The sequence below is a fragment of the Myxocyprinus asiaticus genome, chromosome 14, assembly GCF_019703515.2.
Source record: "Myxocyprinus asiaticus isolate MX2 ecotype Aquarium Trade chromosome 14, UBuf_Myxa_2, whole genome shotgun sequence".
In the NCBI taxonomy this organism is placed as follows: domain Eukaryota; kingdom Metazoa; phylum Chordata; class Actinopteri; order Cypriniformes; family Catostomidae; genus Myxocyprinus; species Myxocyprinus asiaticus.
In genome coordinates, this window is record NC_059357.1 from 35,942,599 (window position 1) to 35,964,336 (window position 21,738).

Below are 21,738 nucleotides of genomic sequence, written 5' to 3' on the forward strand. Positions count from 1 at the left end.
TATATATATATATATTTTTAATTGCCGTTTGGATTTAAATAATCAGATATTTAAGAGCCTGTGATTGTATCATTATTGCAGTGATTAACATGTTTCAGCTGGCTAACTGATGCAGTGTGTAGCTTCTCATTTCTTAAACATGTCGGAAGACGGATCCCGTGCTCGTGGAAAAGATGTTACTGTGTTTCAGAAGGGGCAAATTATTGGCCTGCATCAAGCTAAGAAAACAACTAAGGACATTGCTGAAATCACTGGAATTGGGTTAAGAACTGTCCAACGCATTATTACAACCTAGAAGGATAGTGGTGAACCATCAGCTTCGTGGAAGAAATGTGATCGGAAAAAGAAATCTTAAATGATCACGATCGGAGATCACTAAAGTGCCTAGTGAAGTCACATTGTAAATAATCAACAGTAGATCTCACAGCTATGTTTAATATAGTAAGAGCATTTCCACATGCACAATGCTACGAGAACTTACAGGATTGGGACTAAACAGCTGTGTGGCCACAAGAAAGCCAGCAGTGTTGGGGAGTAATGAAATACATGTAACGGGAATACGTATTTAAAATACAAATATTAGTAACTGTATTCCACTACAGTTACAATTTAAATTATTGGTAATTAGAATACAGTCACATTCAAAAAGTATTTTGATTACTGAAGAGATTACTTTGCATTTTATTGTCATTTATTTCATTTAATATTTAGTCCTTTCAGATGGAAAACATTTATACATATAAATGATGCGATCCAAAGTGCATTTGAACAGCGGTGAAACACTTTCTTATGATGTGTTACATTCATACGAGCAGACAGAGAAGTAAGTTTGAAGTAAGTTTGGAGCACAAGAAATAGAAATAAATCTTGTGTAAATTGTCAGCTTTACGCTAAGATAAAATGCTATTTCTAGCCATTTTACATGCACATGTTACCAGGCACAATCATATTTTTTATCAAGAAAATTCACGTTAGATCATAATTTCTTTTTTTCTAGTAAGACCTTTGATATTAGGGCAAAAATCATATTCTTCATAATAATTATTGTATTTTTTTCTTGTAAAAATATCTAAAAATCCTTAAAACAAGATCAGTTTGATTGATCTTGTTTTAGAAACAACACTGCACAAGATATTTAGGTTTTTCAGAGAATGTATTTTTAACATGTGTATTTTGTCTTACTGTACTGGCAGAGTTTTTATAGTCAAAACAAGTGAAAAAATCTACCAGTGCTGAAGAAGTAATCCAAAGTATTTTGAATACGTTACTGACCTTGAGTAATCTAAAGAAATACGTTACAAATTCCATTTTACAGCATATATTCTGTAATCTGTAGTGGAATACATTTCAAAAGTAACCCTCCCAACCCTGCTTGTTAGTGAGGCTAATCGGAAAAAACTACTTCAATTTGCTAGGGAGCATAAAGATTGGACTGTGGAGCAATAGACAAAGGTCATGTGGTCTGATGAGTCCAGATTTACCCTATTCCAAAGCGATGGGCATGTCAGCGATACACCCGTCATGCATAGTGCCCACTGTACAAGCCTCTGGAGGAAGTGTTATGATCTGGGGTTGCTTCAATTAGCTCATTAACCCTATGCGGCAATAAAATGAAGTCAGCTGACTACCTGAATGTACTGAATGACCAGGTTATCCCATCAATGGATTTTTTTTTCCCCTGATGGCACAGGCATTTTCCAGGATGACAATGCCAAGATTAATCAGGGTCAAATTGTGAAAGAGTGGTTCAAGGAGCATGAGGAATCATTTTCACACATGAATTGGTCACCACAGATTCCTGACCTTAACCCCATTGAAAGTCTTTGGGATGAGCTGGAGAAGACTTCACGGAGTTGTTCGACTCTCCCGTCATCAATACAAGATCTCGGCCAAAAATTAATGCAACTCTGGATGGAAATAAACGTGATGTTGCATAAGGTTGTCGAAACAATGCCATGACGAATGCACGGCATAATCAAAGCTAAAGGCGGTCCAACGAAATATTAGAGTATGTGACTTTTTTCTTTTCTTTTCTTTTTTGGCCAGGCAGTGTATATTAATAGTTAAATACTGGCTAATGAAATTAGATTATCATGAGATTAGATATTAGAATTTGCATTCAGAGGATACAGGTCATTTATTAAGGGCAATGCCTGAAAAGCCCCTGCTGAAAATAACAACATAAGGTGGTTTGCTGGTTTAGCTGGTCTCACAGCCTGGCCAAGCTGAAACGTGCCCAAATTCCCTATCTTGTGGTTTGACAAATCAAGAGGGTCTTTAGTCTTAAATGTTACATGACATGTTTTATAGACATTTACATTATGTCATTTAAAAGAGATGGGGGGGGAGGCATGGTAGCTGGTTTAAGCTGGTCCAAGCTGGTCATGAGCAGGTCCAAGCTGGTCATAATTGGTAAATGGTCATACCAGCTCAAGCTGTTTTTTGGAAGATGGTAGCTGGTCGACCAGCTTAAACCAGCTACCATGTTCCAAAACACACCTAACAGCTTAAACTGGCCAAGTGATTCAATTCTAGTCCTTACGTTCCTTCATTTAAAGCCCCACACAGAGTCAGTCTGATGCGGTTGCCTGAGTAGTGGTAGTGAATGGATATGGGACTATCTTTGCCACCCAGACAAAAAAAGAGAAAGATATCGATAACGCTGACAAGCTTCCAGTGTCACATGAATTGTTATCATATATTATTATTATTATTATATAGTCAAGTCATTTTTATTTGTATAGCGCCTTTCACAACACACATCGTTTCAAAGCAGCTTTACAGAAAATCATGCATTAACAGAAAATGAAAATGTAATATCTATAATGTCTTAGAGTCATCATTGTGTAGTTTGATAAAATACGATTATGAATTGTGTTTAAAAATAAGTAATTAAATAGTAATTGTATTTAGAACCCCAGTGAGCAAGCCGAAGGTGACTGTGGCATGGAACACAAAACTTCATAAGATGTTTGATTAATGTAGAAAAATAACCTTTGGGGAAACCAGGCTCACTGTGGGGGCCAGTTCCCCTCTGACTAAACAACATGAATATAATGCCAATATTACTTATGTGAAGTGCAAGTCATGGTTTAAAATTAAGTAAGTGTTAAGGGTCAGTGTTTAAACAAAGATTTTGTATGAACTGTAAGATTAATGACTAATGTCTTTGAAATCCATCCTGGATTAACAGCAGAAGTTCACATAGATGCATTGTCCTTTGTTAGTTGGTTGATGAAGGGTTTTGTTGGCAGTTAATTGATAGTCTGTGTATTCCATTTCAAGAGTGTAGTCCATCATTAGACCGAGGTGATGCAGGCAGAGATCAGTGAGGTGCATCGCAGTTCAACCGGCCAGTAATTTCGGTGAGGTCTATCCTAAGTCCAAGGTTCAGGCAATGGCATATGATGTATCCCATGTCTTATGGTTGGAGTTGGCATCAGTTCATCCTCTGAAGTCCATCGTAATAGACTGAAGTGAGGTTAGGCTGGCACCGGCTGCTATTAGTCATCATCACTCAGAAACATGTAGTAGTGGAGTCCAACACAAAGCAGGAATGGAGCTGGATCCAGCCGGTTCTGGAAACAAATAGAATAATATTAGCATAGATGCCATTCAATTTATTGCAGAGTTATAGATCACAATCAATGTTTCTGGTTTCTGGTTCCGGCAGACCTAACTAAAGCAGCCTAATTGTGAGTTGAATGATAAATTAGGTGAATGCCTGGTTAAATAGATAGTGTTTTAGCTGATGGTGCTGTTATCAAACCATCCAGCCTTCCCTTTCACTACTGCCTCAAGATACTTAAAGGGATAGTTCACCCAAAAATTTAAATTCTCTCATCCTTTACTCACCCTCATGCCATCCCATATGTGTATGACTTTCTTCTGCTGAACACAAACAAAGATTTTTAGTAGAATATCTCAGCTCTGTTGGTCCTTATAATGTAAATGAATAGTGACCAGAACTCTGAAGGACCAAAAAGCATATAAAGGCAGCATAAAAGTAATCCATAAGACTCCAGTGGTTACATCCAAATTCTTCTCCCTGCCCAGTAGGTGGCGATGTGCACGAAGAATGTGAATCACCAAAAACAAAAGAAGAATGTGAAAGTGGAGATTTAGTAAACAATTACTTAAATATTGATTTGTTTCTCATCCACACACATCATATCGCTTCTGAAGATATGATTAAACCACTGGAGTATGGATTTCTTTTATGCTGCATTTATGGGCTTTTTGGACTTTCAAAAATCTGGTCACCACTCACTTGCATTGTATGTACCTGCAGTGCTTCTAAAAGTCATTGTTTAAATGCTATTCCAAACTGTTATTGCAAAACATATTCTGGATTGTAGCTTTTTTTGCATTTTTATATTTTATGCCTGTTCTACACAATAAAAGATAAATTATTCCACAGAGATATTAGATTTATTTAGGCAAATGTAAATATTTGACTCTAGGCTACAGACGATATAAGAAACAAGTGGACACATTCATAATAATCCATAATACCAGCTTGAGATGAAACAGTGGTTCTCGGTGGGGCGCGTGGTGAGTTGTGCATGGATGCCGCTGAGAATAGCGTGGATCTCCACATGCGCTACGTCTCCATGGTATCGCGCTCAACAAGCCACGTGATAAAATGTGTGGATTGACGGTCTCAGACGTGGAGGCAACTGAGATTCGTCCTCCATCACACGGATTGAGGTCACTATGCCACCACGAGGACTTAGAGTGCATTGGGAATTGGGCATTCCAAATTGGGGAGAAAAAGGGGAGAAAATCCACAAAAAAATAAAATAATCATGAGTTCATGGCAAACTTGCCACAAATTCGACACTGATCAATTTCACATGCAAATGAGCTTTGCGGCAAATTTACGGCAAATTGTTCGTTGTTGCCAAAGGTTTGCTGCAGGTTCACCACTGAAGAGCTGCAAACTTCTGGCAAACATTTGTGGTGAATCACAAGCTCATTTGCAAGTGAATATGATGAGCGGCATTTTTCAGCTTTGCCAGAACTCTAGATTTTTTTGTAAGGGATATCATTCAGATTTGGTTAACAGTCAAGAGAAGTCCTCATTTCATTTGAAAGCATATATGTCTTTTATTATTACTCAGGATAATCTATCACCCTTGAACTGTTTTATCGCCTTTGACGTCAGACCCTACATCACTGAACTTACATGCTCCCTTCATAATACATAAACTCCTTGTTTTATTATTGATGCCAAAGGTGCTTAAATGTCACTCATTGATGAAAGATACATCACACTCCAAAAAATATTTTAGTATATTTTGAAGTTTTACACATTTCAAAAGAATTCCATCAAATTGGGAAAAAAAATATTTTAATTTTAATAAAATAAAAATTATATTATATAAAATAAAATTTAATTTTACCAATTATTATACAATGTTTTGATACACACAACAAAGGGCTTTGGAGTAATGCATTCTAAATGTTTACTTGTATCCTCATAAAACCACATGAAAGATGGGAATATCCTTTTAGATCTGTGCCACATTTCTTGGAGTATGCATAGTATTTAGGAATGATAACTACAGTATTTATTCCTGACGATGGTAAAATTGAGCATATGTTGTTGATTTGCCATTTGCCAAACCTTAGTTTAAAATTATATGAATTGTTTCAAGTTCATACTCCTCTAAAATCTAATAAATCCTTCATATTTATGCTTATTTCAAACTATGTACATTATTTATGCACATATTAATGTAGAATTAGCCTATTTAATTCAGTTTGATGGAAATCTGTCATACAATTGAAATGCATAAATATTAACTGAAATATCTTTTTGAGTATAGGTGGGCCATTATATAGAAAATGTACTTAGGTTGCATTGCATGATCTGACAAAACTAAGGAAAACTTATTTGACAACTTGATGAATAGACATCCATATTTTTGCATTTTTTACATATGGTTCCCCCTTCAGTCATGTTGCTCCTACAGTGGCCATGCAGCATGTCTGAGGTCTTTTTGCTAGTTGGGAAGGTGTGACAGACTCAAGTTTATTACCCTCAGTATGGAGCAAAGTCCGTCAGAGGGCCTTTACACAGCACCATCCCTGAGACAGTCCGTGTCTGTGCCTGTTTTCCTTCCTGTCCCGGTCCGGGTCTCTGAGGGCTCTGCAGTTATGAATGACAGCTTACGGTGACCCATGCCACCCCTGTCCTATGGACCATGAACATCGCAAACTATCCCTTGGATCACCCCCATTCCATGGTCCTCCACCCCGCCGATTACACGCAGGACCTTTTACAAGAGGGGCCATCCACATGTAAGTAGAACCTTATATACGAGAAAGTTTGATGGCTTTAGCAATAGTAGTTATTGCACAATTGCTGCTTATTGTGTTTCTTTATTATTACACTTGGAAATAGTTCTTTAGTCTTTGACTGATTCACTTTTCTAAGAGTACCAATCAAACTGATTAGGCATACTGAAAAAGAAATTACTTTATATGATTTGATTGTGTTGGACAGTTCAGGTAGTTTTTATCATATAATAACTTATAAATATAAGTAATTTAAGTTTCTGTATTACTATTAGTTTCAGTTTCATCATAAGTTTTATAATTTCATAATATAAGTTTTAATACAAAAAACACTTTTAATGACTGCTGAAAAAAATCTATCCTTAAAAATAAGGATTACATAAGCATTATATCTCAGCATTTAATCAACTTTAGTGATAAGAGACTAGGTCTGTTTGAGAAATAATAGACCGCCCGCAGATTTATCATATACACCAGCCATAAAACTGTTATTCAATCTTACAGCCCTGGTAAAACTGGTAGATAATCATCATCTTACAGTAGACTTCTTGATTTTCATTGTAAATGTTTCATGGAGGTTTGAAGTGAAATATATACCACTTTATATTTATGCATACTATATTACAAAAGTGCACTATTCACACTTACAGTCTAAATGAATGTGATATCTCATAGCTCAGGAATTAAAGCCAGATCCAGATGGTCGGGCAACTCAAGAGGAGGGCTGTCCTGTGTGTGGTGACAGGGTGTCAGGATATCACTATGGTCTGCTCACCTGTGAGAGCTGTAAGGTAAGTGTCAACATAGCAGGACAGGACCTAGACAACACACAGTACACAGTAGCTTTCAAATGATAAATACCCTGATTATTCCTAAGTATTAAAGACTTGCAAATCTTATCAGGGTTTTTTTAAGCGCTCCGTGCAGAACAAGAAACGCTACACATGTGCAGAGAGACAGAACTGTCCCATGGACCTGGCTCAGAGGAAGCGATGCCCTTTTTGTCGCTTTCAGAAATGTCTAGCTGTTGGCATGAAGAGAGAGGGTAAACTTGCAAATGCATGCAAACACACACACACACACACACACACACACACATATTGATAGTTAATTTTTTCTAAGAGTTCTGATGTACAGTAAGCTAGCTATCCAAGATAGCTCTGGCCCCTTTACCACTTATCTTTGGAACCATAAACCACTGCAACAGCAATCTAAGATGACCCATAAAGGCTAAAATGTAATGTGCAAACAAAGAAAAAAAAGTTTAATTACTCAACAGATGTATCTTTTTGTGATGTTAATTTTTCATAACAGTTTGTCATTAATGGGATGGTTACCCAAAATATAAAATGATCTCATCATTTACTCACCCTCATTATCATTTCAAACTTGTATGACTTCTTTCTTAAGCATAACACAAACAAAGATAATTTGAAGGATGTATGATGTGTTTTTGTCCAGACAATGTAAGTCAGTGGGGTCCAAGCTCAAAAAAGGACATAAAGGCAGCATAAAAGTGATCCATATATCCAAGTAATCAAGTGGTTTTAACCCTGTTTTCAGAAGCGATACAATCACTTTGAGTGAGAAACAGACCAAAATTTAAGTCCTTATTTAAAGGTGTGCTCTGTCATTTTTTTCCTCACTAAAAATGTTTAACTCCTAAAGACATAATTTGTAATTTTGCAATATATGTAGAAAATCATGACCGCTCACATTAAAATGAAGAATCAGTAACCATATCAGTAACCTTATAAAAGCTGTTTCATTCTACACGGAGAGGGTCCACACATGGGGGCTGCCATGTTAGAATCACATGACCAGCCAAATACTACTCGCTTAATCTCAGTAACCATCCTGTTATTTGACACTTTCACTCATTGATTAAAGTAATCATGGCTGACTGTGAATACAAAATTTCTACTATGGCATCTGAAACTGAAAACTATCGATTTTAAATGATGCTACATCCAAGCCACTAGGTGTCAGTGTAAGTCCAAGATGACACAAAGACAAAGGTTACTGAGTGCACCTTTAACACAGTTCAAGACAACAATGCTTTAAAGCAGCACATGGTTGCCAGGTACTCAATCCCCTTATCATTAAACATCAATAAGACATTACATTTTAATTTTCTAGCTTATCGTCAATATTTTGGCGACCGCGGTACATTTTAATAGTATCCCAAAAAAACTCAACCTGTGACTGTATCATATTACCTCACGTCTGCATTCACTGGGTGTGAAAAACGCAAACCTGATTCCTGATTCCTGATTCCTGTACAGCACTCTGCGCATGCATGCAAACACATGGTAGTGTGAATGAGCTTCTCTCATGAATGCACCAAGGAGACTGCGAATGTCAGAATTTATAGTGAATAAGGACTTACATTTTGGTCTGTTTCTCAACCAAAGTGATCGTATCTCTTCAGAAGACGTGGTTTAAACCATTCAAGGATTATTTTTATATAGTGTCTAGTTGCACTATGTTTAAATAACACCTGCCTCACAGCATGGCATTTGCACTCAAATAGTCTGGTGGAAACAAATAAATTAAAGACAAACTGCACCCCCAATGTCGCTGTAATGGCGTAGTGTGTAAAATGTTTTCCATGTGGACGACCTGGGTTCGAATTACCCTTTTGTCCCACTTTTCCCCATCCCGTTTCCTTTCTCGACTCTTAACATTTATTTTAATACTACTTATAATTATAATAAATACAATTAATATAAAGGTTGATTTCTTCGCAGTGATTTGGTCATGGTGAATGTCGAGGAGTAGAGAGAAAGGTTTGATCCAGGTAAAATTAACCATGGTTTTAGTATAGTAATATTGTAGTAACCATGTTTTTTTGAAGGAAACCATAGTTTTAATTCAATTACCATGGGGTTACTACAGTAATATGGTGTAAATATACATTAACCATGTTTAATTTTGTGGTTTACTATGATTTTAATACTTTGGTTACTGTAGTAAAACCGTGGTTAATTTTTGTAAGGTAAGGTTAGGTTCAGGGGTGAGGTTGGTATAGGGTGTTTGTGGCATAGGGTGGCCAGACATCCCGTTTTTCCCAGGACAGTCCCATATTTAAGCACTTTTTCTAGTGTCCAGACTTACTCTCCTAAAATTTCTCTATCGCCTATGTGGCTTTCTCAGTCATGTGAGTATTCTAATCAACGGTAGCCAAGGATACGGCTTGTAAAACCAATAAAATCACACCGTGTTATATGAAGTACATGACTGGATTAAACTATCCAATCACAATCCCCTATCAATAGACGTCCAGTTAATGAACTGATTAAAGAGTCAGTTTGAAAGAGCACACAGATGAAATTGGGGCTGGAAAAATGTCAAGGAAGCGTGCATGTACATTTAATGAGGATCTTCAAAAAGAGTTTACATTTCTAAAAAGTCACAGACAGAGCCTAGTAAAGTGAGGTGTGAGATTTGTGGAGCTCGCTTTTCCATCGCGCATGGAGGCCGCACCAACATCGTGCAGCATGTTCATACAAAAAAGCATGTGAATGCTGCTTAAAGTAAGTGTGCCACACAAAGTGTTAGTGACTTTTTTGTGAAGCAAAGTTCAGAAACTGACTAGGTGCATGCAAGTGAATGCTTGCTTATTCTGTTGTGCACGACCATAGCTTTGAACATTCATGACCTGAGAAAAGTCTTGCAGTCCAGGCTGGAGGAATCATTTATACCCTCTGACATTAAAAAGCAATTGGATGCCCTGGTTGAAGCTGGTGTCATGCGAGCGGATGATTTCTTTTGTGCAGTGAGAAACTTTTATTCAGCATCGGTGGATTACCTCCAAAATTGGAGCTGCTCATTAGAGAACACAGAAAATCTTGAGTGGGCACTACTGAGACACATCCCAGAATGGAAAGACATTCAGAGCAGCCTCTAACCCTTCTACTCCAGAATCCCCGCTCTCAGTTTGATTGATGAAACCACACTCTTTGATGAGTGGGCTTGTGCGAAAAACATTGTTGCATCACTGAGTGGAACATGAACAAGATGGCCATGTCTGAGAGATGGACAGAGGTTTTTCATGAGCTGGAAAGCAAGACTATCAACTTCGGAGTCTTAGCCAAGGTCGTGGCGTTTGTTTTATGCCTGCCTGGGACATCTGCATCTGTGGAGCGTGTGTTCTCATTAATGAACGCATGGACACCAGATAAACCTTAAATCAGTGTAACAGTCATGAAGGCAATGCTTTTCGTATGTCTTAATTTTGGACTGGACTGCTCTGCATTTTACAATAAACTCTTGAAAGACAAGCGAACACTGAGAAAAATTGCTGCCAGCGAAAAGTACAAGGTGATAACAGTTACAGATGCGGATGCACCCTCTACTTCGCATTCTTGCACCTAGGTAAGGATACATCAATTTCATTTTGCTGGGAGGGGGCTGTCCTGTTTTCCACAAGCAGGAATCTGGTCACCTTAGATTGTGGGACTCTAAATAAACACAGTAAACACACTGCAGTATTGCCCTTATACTGTATGTTAGTATTTAATTAGGAGTGCAAATAGCATTAACGAAATTTGCACTTGGTGCAAAGAAGATGTTTTTGTTGCTATTTACACTTAGTTTAAATAGCACCTATCGCTATTTACACAGTGGAAATACCCTCTGCCTTATTTTCATGCTGCCTTTATGTCCTTTTTTGGAGCTTAAAAGTTTTTACCTCTTTGACTTAAATTGTATGAACAAAAATACATCATACATTCTTCAAAATATCTTTGCATATGTTCTGCAGAAAACAAAGTCATACGAGTTTGAGATGGCATGAGGGTGAGTAAATGTAAATATAAGGACATTAAGCCCTTTCAAAAACCCTTAGTGACAATACACTTGCAACCCCAATTCCGAAAAAGTTGGGACAGTATGAAAAATGGTAAAAAAAAAAAAGTGATTTGTAAATTATATTCACCCTTTGCTATACTGAACACATTATATGATATTTTACCTTGTGAATGTAATTTTTTTAATTTTTTTTATGTACAGTAATTTCAAATCAGATGATTGCAACACACTCCAAATAAGTTGAGACAGGGGCAATTTAAGACTAATAACAATTTGACGAGTTGAAATTAGGCGATGTGAAACAGGTGAGGCAATCGTGTCATAATATATAAGGAGCCTCCAAAAATAGCCTAGTCCTTCAAGAGCAAGGGTCATTCGATACTTGATAATTTGCCAACAGATAATTCAGCAAATAAGCCAGCACTTTGAGAACAATGTTCCCCAAAGACAAATGGGAAGGATTTTGGGCATTTCACTCTCTACAGTGCACAATATAGTTAAAAGATTCAAGGAATCTGGTCAAATCTCAGCACGTAAAGGGCAAGATGAAAACAACTTCTGAATGCGCGTGATCACTGATCCCTCAAAAGTCACTGTCTTAAAAAACGTCACTCATCTGTAATGGATATCATGAACATCGGCTTGGGATAACCTTTTAATAAACCTTTGTTAGTCACAGCACTCACTGCTGCATCCACAGATGCAAGTAAAGACTATGCTATGCAAAGCAGAAGCCATACATCAACACTGTCCAGAAGCTCTGCTGACTTCTCTGGGCTCGGTCGCATCTTAGATGGAAAGTAGAACAGTGGAACCATGTTTTTTGGTCCAATGAGTCCACATTTCAAATAGTTTTTGAAAAACACAGCCGTTGTGTTCTCCAGGCCAAAGAGGAAAAGGACCATCCGAGCTTTCATCAGTGTCAGGTCCAAAAGCCAATGTTTGTATGGGCCAGGGGTGTGTCAGTGCCCATGGCATGGGTAACACGCACATCTGTGAGGGCATCATTAATGCAGACAGATATGTTAAAATTTTGGAGCAACATACTGCCATCCAGCACCATCTTTTCCAGAGACGTTCCTGCATTTTCCACAGGACAACTTCAAACCACATACTGCCCGGATTACAAGTGCATGGCTGTGTAAGCAGAGAGTTTGGGTGCTAGATTGGCCTGCTAAACTTAAACTTTCTAAACTTAAACTTGTGTCTTCAGTGCCCAAATGCTTAAGTGTTATTAGAAGAAATGGTGATGTTTCACAGTTGTAAACACTTGACTGTCCCAACTTTTTTGGAGCGTGTTGCAATCATCTGATTTGAAATGACTGTACATAAAAAAAAAAAAAATAAGTAAAACATCATATAATGTGTAGTTGTAGTGCTTTCAATATAGAAAAGGGTGAATATAATTTACAAATCACTCCTTTTTGTTTTTATTAGCATTTATCATACTGTCCCAACTTTTTTCGGAATTGGGGTTATACAATTAAAACTAAGGATTTTCTTAATTTACAGGGTTTCTTGCAATGTGCTGTTGTGTGGATGCATTGCACAGTGTGTTGGTTGGTGCAATCTTGAGTAATCATAAATGATATAAATGTATTTTTTGGGTGAACTATTCTTTTTTTTTTTGTCATTAACAATTTTTATTGATTCCACACTCAAATCAACATAAACAGCACATGAAAACACGGAATCAATTTTCAACAAAATATACCCCGCTCCCTCCCTCCTTTTGTTTCCTCCCACCCAAAGATGGTACAAAGTAGATGGCGCAGCTGTAAGTACCTGAAGAATTGAGATCTGGGAATCCCAAACCGGTGTGTAATATTTTCAAAGGATCTCAATGCTCCATTTTCATACAGGTCACCCAGCATAGCAACTCCCTTCTCAATCCATTCTGTCCAGCAAAAAAGGGACTTATTAATACACAGTTTAGGGTTTAACCAAATACTTGTGGCAACGTTCAGGTAAATGTCCGAATTTAGCACGCGGGAAACCCTTGTCCACACAAACTGCATGTGTGAGATAACGGGATGTGTCTTTAGTTCTCCGGGCAGCTTGGTAGAAAGACATTGCAATGGCAAGATAGGGGCAAGAAGTTCTTGTTCAATGCAGAACCAGGGAGGGGCTCTTTCAGGTGGAAGCGACCAATGAGCCAAATGTCTGAGACCGAATGCATAATAAAATGAAATCTTGGGTAAGCCTAGCCCACCTTTGTCAATCGGCCTATGTAACTTATTGAAATGTAATCTGGGATGTTTACCATTCCAAAAATGAAAGACTTCGCTATGCTTTCAAATTGCTTGAAATAAGAGAGGTGGACATCTACTGGGAGAGACTGTAGCAGGTAGTTAAATTTTGGAATACAGTTTAATAACATTAACCTTCCCAATCATAGATAAATGTAATGAAGCCCACCTGCCCACATCGCTCGAAAACCGTTTCGTTAAGGGGTCAAAATTAACCAACTAAATCAGACAAATTTGTGGGGAATAAAATGCCCAAATACTTAATGCCCTGTTTGGGCCACTGGAAGGCGCCTGGCTTGAAGGCCGTTACTGGACAGTACGCTGTCAGAGCCAAAGCTTCGGATTTAGACCAGTTGACTTTGTATCCTGAGAATTTGGAAAAGGATTTAATAATTCTGTGGAGGCAAGGCATAGATCTAGTAGGGTCAGAGACGAATAATAAAATATAATCTGCATAAAGCAGAAGCTTATGCGCCACACCTCCCGCCACCATCCCTGGAAAATCATCCTCCTTTCTTATCGCGGCTGGTAATGGTTCCAGGGCAAGACAGAACAATAATGGGGAAAGAGGGCAACCCTGACGGGTACCCCTATCCAGAGTAAAATAATCTGAAATTAATCCATTTGTTTGTACCACTGCTACAGGGTGTCTATAAAGTAACTTGATCCAACCAATAAACATACTCCCGAACCCATACATTTCCAAAATCTTAAAAAGAGGATCCCATTCTACCATATCAAACGCCTTTTCGGTGTCAAGTGAGATGGCAGCAACCGGAGTCTGATCAATCGCCACTGACCACATGATATTGATGAAACGCCTAATATTATCAGAAGAGCTACGACCCTGAATAAACCCCACCTGATCTATATGTATATGAGATGTCATAACTTTACTTAATCGGTTAGCCAAAATTTTTGCCAACATTTTTAAATCTAGCTGGATCAGGGAAATTGGACGGTAACTTTTACATTTGTTTGGATCTTTGTCCTTTTAAAGAATCAGACTGATCTGGGCTTGTGTCATGGTTGGAGGAAGCTTTCCATTCTTTAATGATTCAGTATAAACTTCTAACAAAAATGGAGCCAGTTCTGTTGCATAAGATCTAAAAATTTCAGCGGAAAAACCATCTGGCCCCGGAGCCTTGCCTGTAGGTAGGGACTTAATTACCTCGTCAAGTTCCTCCAGGGTTATTTCAGAATCAAGAGAGTTTTTTTGCTCATTCGTCAGTTTAGGGAGATCTAATGGTTCCACAAAGTTTCTAATATCTTCATCAGTAGATGAAGATGCGGAACTATAGAGATCAAAATAGAATTCTTTAAAGGGATTATTAATATCAATGGCCGAGGTAAAAATTTCGCCACCAGCAGATTTCACTGAGGGAATGGTAGAAAAAGACACTCTCTGCTTTATATATCTAGCCAAAAGCTTCCCTGCTTTGTCCCCTGACTCAAAGTATGACTGTCTTGCCCTGAACAACCAAAACTCCACTTTCCGCAACAAAATAGTTTTATATCTGTATTTCAATCAGGTCAATTCTCTGAGACCATCAGACGACATTCGGCGCTTCAGCTCTGCCTCGGCACTTTTAATATTTCCTTTCAACTCCATGAGTTCTCGTGCTTTAGATTTTTTGATGAATAAGGCATACTGTATGATCCGACCCCTAAGAACCACCTTAAGTGCCTCCCAAGCCACGCCCACAGAGGATACTGAGGACCAGTTGGTCTCCATATAAACACTGATTTCAGTCTTTAATGTTTGTTGGAAATCAGGATTTTGCAAAAGGGATACATTAAAGCACCAACTATGATTTATTTTTCTCTGTATGTGGCAACATCTCTAAATTCACCAGGGTGTGATCTGAGACTAAAATGTTTCAAATCGAGCAATCCACAACAGATGAAATGAGGGACTTAGATATATAAAAAAAAAAATCTAGAATAAATCTTATGAACTGCTGAAAAAAAATTTTTTTATAATCCCTACCAGATGGGTTCAAAAGTCGGCAGATATCTGCCAGACCAAGATTTTTACACATCCTGTGAATGTTGCTCTAGGGGGCTTACACACTTTTGATTCACTATGGTCAAGGACTGAGTCCATCAAAAGATTAAAGTCTCCTCCCAATATTATGCCATGAGAGATGCCAACAGCTTGCAACATCCCTTCAAGATCTATAAAAAAGCCCTGATCATCAACGTTAGGTGCATAAATATTAGCCAAAATCAACCTTTGCCCCTGAATTTCTCCTAAAACAACAAAGACTCTTCCTAATTTATCTTTAATATGTTTGAGACATTTGAATTGTAGATGCTTATTTATCAGTTTAATGACTCCCCTGCTCTTACTTGAACCAGCACTAAAGAAAACATGTCCACCCCATATCTTACATTTTTCAGCTTCCTGCGGGGAAAGATGTGTTTCTTGAAGAAACACAATATCATATTTCTTACGTTTAAAAAAAGATATAACCTTCCTTCTTTTTATAGGGTGCCCCAACCCATTCATATTCCATGTGGAAAGAGACAACTTATTCATATTAACATCTGACATATTGATATAATAAAATGAGTGTGTCAAAAACAAGATTACACAGACCACATTCCCCATTAATCCAACAATCAAACCCCAAACTTCCCCCTGAGCAAAACAAACAGAAAAAAGAAAAACGTGCGCATTAACCTCGCGCATGACACCACCAACTGGCGACAATCCCTCTAAACTCAAAGAGTCCATGTACGCATGCCAGAACCCCCGCGACAACTTTACCATCGGATTATTCAAGTCCGGTGTTTCTGCACAAATTTTGTGAGGCAAAATTACATAACAGAAAATACTTTGTAAAACAGACCCCAGCCAACAGGCAGAATAACAGAAACATGTAGATTCATTCACAGAACTGTCTTGAAGGTGTGTTCCTCCACAAAATAAACTCCAGCTGATATAAAGCCGTTCAGTTTCTTCAGACAGACAAACAATTGTTCAGTGAGCCAGCTGATATGAGTGCAGCAGATGAGGTAATCATTCTACTAGGAGGCATAAGCACAAAAAACAAACAGATTTAACCACAACTGTCCCGAAATAGTGTAATTCCACAAAACAAGCTCCAGCCGCTAGGCGGAGCCAGCATGAAAAACAAAACCGGCATCCCGGTTCATCGGATGATCAAGAGCCTAACTAACTCGGAGGCTGCGCCAAACAAAAAAAAAAAAAAAAAAAAAAAAAGCCATACCTTACTCAGCCCGTCAACTTCATAAAGGACGTCCTTTATGTGAGCATGTAGATATTTTGCGGTCATCCATAGTGTCCATTCTTGATCTGGCTGGGAACTTCAGTGTAAAAAAAATCTTCTGTCAATGCAAAAATTTCTTGGAGTTATGCCACAAAACAAACTCCAGCCGCCAGGCGGAGCCAGCGCAAAAAGAAACAAAAATGGCACCGAGCTTCCTCAGATAAGAGTTTCACAACCGTGAGGCAGTCCACTAATACAAGAAACATCAAATGGCTTATGCCAATGTATTTATGAAGGTGTGTGCCTGTTTTGGACATGTAAATACTTTGCGACCATTCTTCGTTTCTATTCTCAGTTTGGCTGGGAACATCAGTGCAAAAGTGATCTTCTGTTGGTGTAAGAGTTTCTTGCATTCCCTGAACCGATCGCGTTTCTCTCGTCGAATTCGCGGGAACAAGAAAATATTATGGTTCTTCCAATAAAGCTTCCCTTTACTCCTCGCCTGGCGCAACACAAGATCTTTATCGGATGATTTCAGAAATTTGGCCAGAATGGATCGAGGCCTATCTCCCTCACCAGATCTTCGAGATGGGACTCTGTGAGCTCGCTCAATTTCCAGCTTGTGGCCTGTTATGTCGAGCAGACTCGGGATAAGCTCGTCTAGGAATTTCACCACATCTCTGCCCTCTTCATGCTCAGGAATTCCAACAATTTGTATGTTATTCCTGTGGCTCATTTTTTCGAAATATTCCAGTTTTTCCTAAATTAATTCCAAATCTGTTTTGGACACGGGAGGATTAGCGTAGAATTCCCTTTCCGATGACTCAAGATAACCGATTCGTTTTTCAACTTCTGTCACTCTTGTAAACAACTCAGAGAATTTTGTTTCCATCGCCGTAATCGATCAACATATTACAGCGAGATCCTCCAAGTCAGCAACAACCTTCGTCAGCATTACTGAGATGTTGGACAGTTGACGCTGAATTTCATCTCCCGACCCGCTTTCCAAATCGTGTCCCCGGTCCGCAGTCCCGTCAGAGGCCTCAGCTAGAACACGTAAGTGTCTTTTAATGTCTCCAGAGTCTGAGGATTTTGACTTCTTTGCCATGTTTACCTCAAAGTGCAAGTATGTAACTGGGTGTATTGAATCTCACCGGATTATAACATGAAAATAATAAAATAAAAATAGCAAAGTTTGCAGAGCTCATGTCTCACACGTCTGCCTCTCGCATGGCGTCACGTGAACTCAAACTATTCCTTTAATTTTACAATTTAGAACTGTTTGAGAATTTATAATGTTAGATGTTGTGAATCTCTTTTTAACATGCAATGTGTCATTTTATTATTTGTAAAATCACTCAGCTGTACGTGCAGACAGAATGAGAGGTGGACGAAACAAGTTTGGGCCTCTATATCGGCGGGACAGGCAACAGAAACAGCAAAGAGGCACCTATCATCATCATCAAGCGAACAGTGACCCCTACAGGATCAAACTTGAGGGACCACAGGCATCTGTACTTGCTATGCCTCATGATTTTCATGTTCCCAACCCATCCCCTGCTCCTCCTGGTTGTGACCATTACCAACCACCTCAGCCCTTTCCTCCCAATATGAACCAATCAGAGTTCCCAATGCTGTTGGACTGCACCATGCCCAGAGACCGGACACTGTCTGATCCCACCCTTCATTTTCACACACTGTACTATCAAGGCTTCCACGGATATCCTCATAAAAAAGTAGAGATCCCGCTCAACTACAGCCCTGCTTCTGTAACGTGTCCTTCTCCAATCTCGCCTTCTGTTCTTTCCACATCTACACTAACACCCACTACTCCACTCACACCAACCTCGACTCCAAGTTCAATGCCAACTCCAGCACAAAGCTTGACACCCACCTCAACTTCGACCCCAACTCCTAGTTCATGTTTCCTGAACCAGCTCCTGCAAGCTGAGCCAGATGAGAAGCAGTTCTGCATGCGGGTTTTAGCAAGCCTCCAAAGAGAACAGGCCTGCAGAGGAAAACACGATCGCCTCAACACCTTTAGCATCATGTGCAAAATGGCAGACCAGACCTTGTTTGGATTGGTGGAGTGGGCCCGCAACAGCATGATGTTTAAGGAACTTAAGGTAAAATAGTGTCCACATAAACACACACTAAGTGCTAGAATAAGGACTGGCAGCCTGTTCCAAGAAGCCCCTTAAGTTAAAAAAACCCTTATAGTGGCAATACACTTACATTCAAACCAAGGGTTTTCTTGCCACTAAATGTTGGTGTTTAGAATGGATGCATTGTATGTATTGGTGTAATCTTGAGAATCACTGCAGAAAAGACCAGTTTTGCCCAAAATGAATTTCCAAGCTGGTAACTGTTTTTGAAGACTACTGTAAGATGATCCTGGGTCCACATCTTTTGTTGGTCCTGGAACAACATTCCTGTTAAAGACACAAAGTTCTCACTTTATCTCTAACAATCTAACCTAACTCTAACCCCAATCCAGACCCTAACCATTAACTACCCCTACTGTCAAAGGGAAATAATAGATTAAGAATGATGTACAAGCCCCTAACCTCAGCCTTAATGCCGCTTTTATTTAGATCAGATGTAGAATATTCCTACTTGATATCGCCAATCTCCGACCATAAAGGCATTACATTGCCTGATGCTTGGAAGATGACGTATAAGGGGGAAAAAATGCAACAGTCCTGTTAGCTTAGCAGGTGTACAGAGACATCTCTTAGCAACCAAATTGCGGAGGGAAAACGATGCTATGCAATGCTAGCATTTTTTCTACAGCTGTAAGATTATCAAGAGAGTGTATAATGTGATTTGTTTTACACAGCTGTCTCTGCAGACATTTGCTGAACAAGTTTAATTGTCATATAATATAATAAACTTTGACTCATTGATTAATTTTCTGTGCTTAAAAGTGAATGTTTATCCTTAACTCTAAATCTCCCTGGGTGCCGACATGTTTCCATGATGTCACTTACCTGCATCTCAACAAAATTGGAGAAGTGGATTCCTGCACAATTTTCCAAGTTGGAAGTCCGACCTCATGTGGCATTCCATTGCACTTTTAAAAGTAGGAAGTTGGTAATTTCAACTATACGAGCTAAATGGAAAGCAGCATAACCCTGATCATAACTCTGCCCCTTAACCTTCCCCCTTAAATCTGATTGGTTGGTAGGAATGTGGTTTCAGAAGGAACAAGGGTATTGATCCAGGAGTAGGTCCCACTTGGTAAAAAACAAGGTCACTGCTTCCATGCTGGTCTAAAGCTGATCTTGCTGGTTGACCAGCATAGCCATGCTGCTCACCAACAAAACTTTACTGGCATGGTCTTTCAAATTGGTAGACCAATCATGCTGGTTTAGCTACAAGCCTGGTGCAGACACAAGCACACCCCCATCCCATGCCTAGAATGAGCATCCAAGACAAAATATATGCAAGTCCTTTCAGAAAGGACGGCTTAAAATTTGTACCTCTTTTATATGGCAACGCCTTCCAATGATCAGCTGTATATACAGTAAGAGGGTACTTAAGCATAACTGGAGTAGCTACTTGATTTATTGCAGGTGGAGGATCAAATGGTGCTCCTGCAGAGCTGCTGGAGTGAACTACTCGTCCTGGATCATCTTTGCAGGCAGGTGGCTTACGGGAAAGATGGCAGCATCTGTCTGATTACTGGACAACAGGTAAGTACACCTCTTTAACTACATCATAGTTCACATAGGCACTCTTCATGACTTTTCAGAAGAGGCTTTGCCACTTCTTTGATGTGTTTTTGTAATGTACCAGATTGAGGTATCGACTATTCTCAGCCAGGCTGGAGTGATGCTCAGTAGTTTGGTGTCCAGAGCCCAGGACCTTGTATCCAAGCTTAGGTCCCTTCAGTTGGACAGGGAGGAGTTTGTATGTCTCAAATATCTGGTTCTCTTTAACCCAGGTGTGTTTTCATGTCCAAATGTATGTTCTGACCAATTCTTGTTCTCTTGCAGAGCTCTAAGTATTGTGTATGTATGTTGCAGATGTAAAATCAGTGCAGGATCGTAGGCAGGTAGAACAGACTCAAGAGCGTGTAAACAGAGCTCTGATGGACCACACTATGCAGACCCACCCAGGTCACTCGGACAAGTTTGGGCAGTTGCTGCTCCGTCTACCAGAAATGCGCAGCATCAGTCTGCAGGTGGAGGAGTACCTGTATCAGCGCCACCTGCTGGGAGATTTACCTTGTAACTCACTTCTAACTGAAATGCTCCATGCAAAGAACACCTAAGACTCAGTCATAGCAAAGTCTGCCTTCTCAAATGCTCTTGTAAACCTTTGTTTGATACCTGTATTTGGACACTGGATTTGTGGAACAAAAGGTTTATAATATGTTAAAACAACCTCAATTTTCAGCTTTGGGCAATATCAAATACCAGTTTTTCCACTGGCTGGAACTACCTACCAGTCTAAATAATAGGAACAATGGCTACTTTCAGGTATTTATGTTTATGGTGTGTGAAGGCACACACCCCGACTTCTATATGCAGAAACTCTTAACTGTTCACTCTGTTCAAAAGCATTTGCAGAAATCACATCTGGTCCAAAAAAAAAAAAAACAAACAAAAAAAGAATATACAAGAGTACAAACACTGCCACTTATGTAGATCTTTGTCTACTTCCCTAAATCACAGACACGACACACATTCTCATTACATATTTTGCAGCATTGTAATCAATACTGTTTCGCAGGGGTTTTAAATTAAAGTGTCTGTATATTTGTATGAGTCTGATTTCATGTTTCCTGCATCTAGAATGTAGCTACAGAAAGGTGAATCTCGAAAATCCTGTCAAGGACATAGCCAAGTCATAGTTCACCTTGAAATCTAAAGGAAAACATATTTTGCAAGAAAAGTAAGCCTTTTTAAAGACAAATTTTGTTCATTTGTGAAAATGTGCTTATGTCACAAAAATAGCATCACAATTTAACAAAATAATTTAATGGTCCGAAAATAAGACATTTTGAATAAAGAAAATGTATCCTTTTTTATTTTTTTATTTGGGAGTTGAATAACCCAAATATGTGGCCCCAGACTTTGAGATTCACCCAGAAGTAATTTTTTGTTGTTTTGTGTAAAGGAGGCATGAAAATA

General features: G+C 38.9%; 1 protein-coding gene across 1 annotated transcript; it reads left to right on the plus strand.

The window, feature by feature from the left end:
• Positions 1-6,091: 6,091 nt before the first annotated feature.
• Positions 6,092-21,367, plus strand: LOC127451218 (nuclear receptor subfamily 5 group A member 2-like). The gene is made up of 7 exons (XM_051715734.1): positions 6,092-6,306; positions 6,979-7,094; positions 7,207-7,348; positions 17,963-18,726; positions 20,176-20,295; positions 20,399-20,546; positions 20,629-21,367. Exons 1-7 carry the CDS (start codon positions 6,210-6,212, stop codon positions 20,874-20,876), a joined length of 1,635 nt encoding a protein of 544 aa, XP_051571694.1. The 5' UTR covers positions 6,092-6,209; the 3' UTR covers positions 20,877-21,367.
• The last annotated feature ends 371 nt before the right edge of the window (positions 21,368-21,738 follow it).

Bases quoted from the DNA above. Each gene is read 5' to 3' on its own strand.
- LOC127451218 (XM_051715734.1), top strand. From the start codon at position 6,210: ATGAACATCGCAAACTATCCCTTGGATCACCCCCATTCCATGGTCCTC. The intron at 7,095-7,206 runs GTAAGTGTCAAC...AAATCTTATCAG, and splicing joins TCACCTGTGAGAGCTGTAAG to GGTTTTTTTAAGCGCTCCGT. The intron at 7,349-17,962 runs GTAAACTTGCAA...AAAATCACTCAG, and splicing joins TGTTGGCATGAAGAGAGAGG to CTGTACGTGCAGACAGAATG.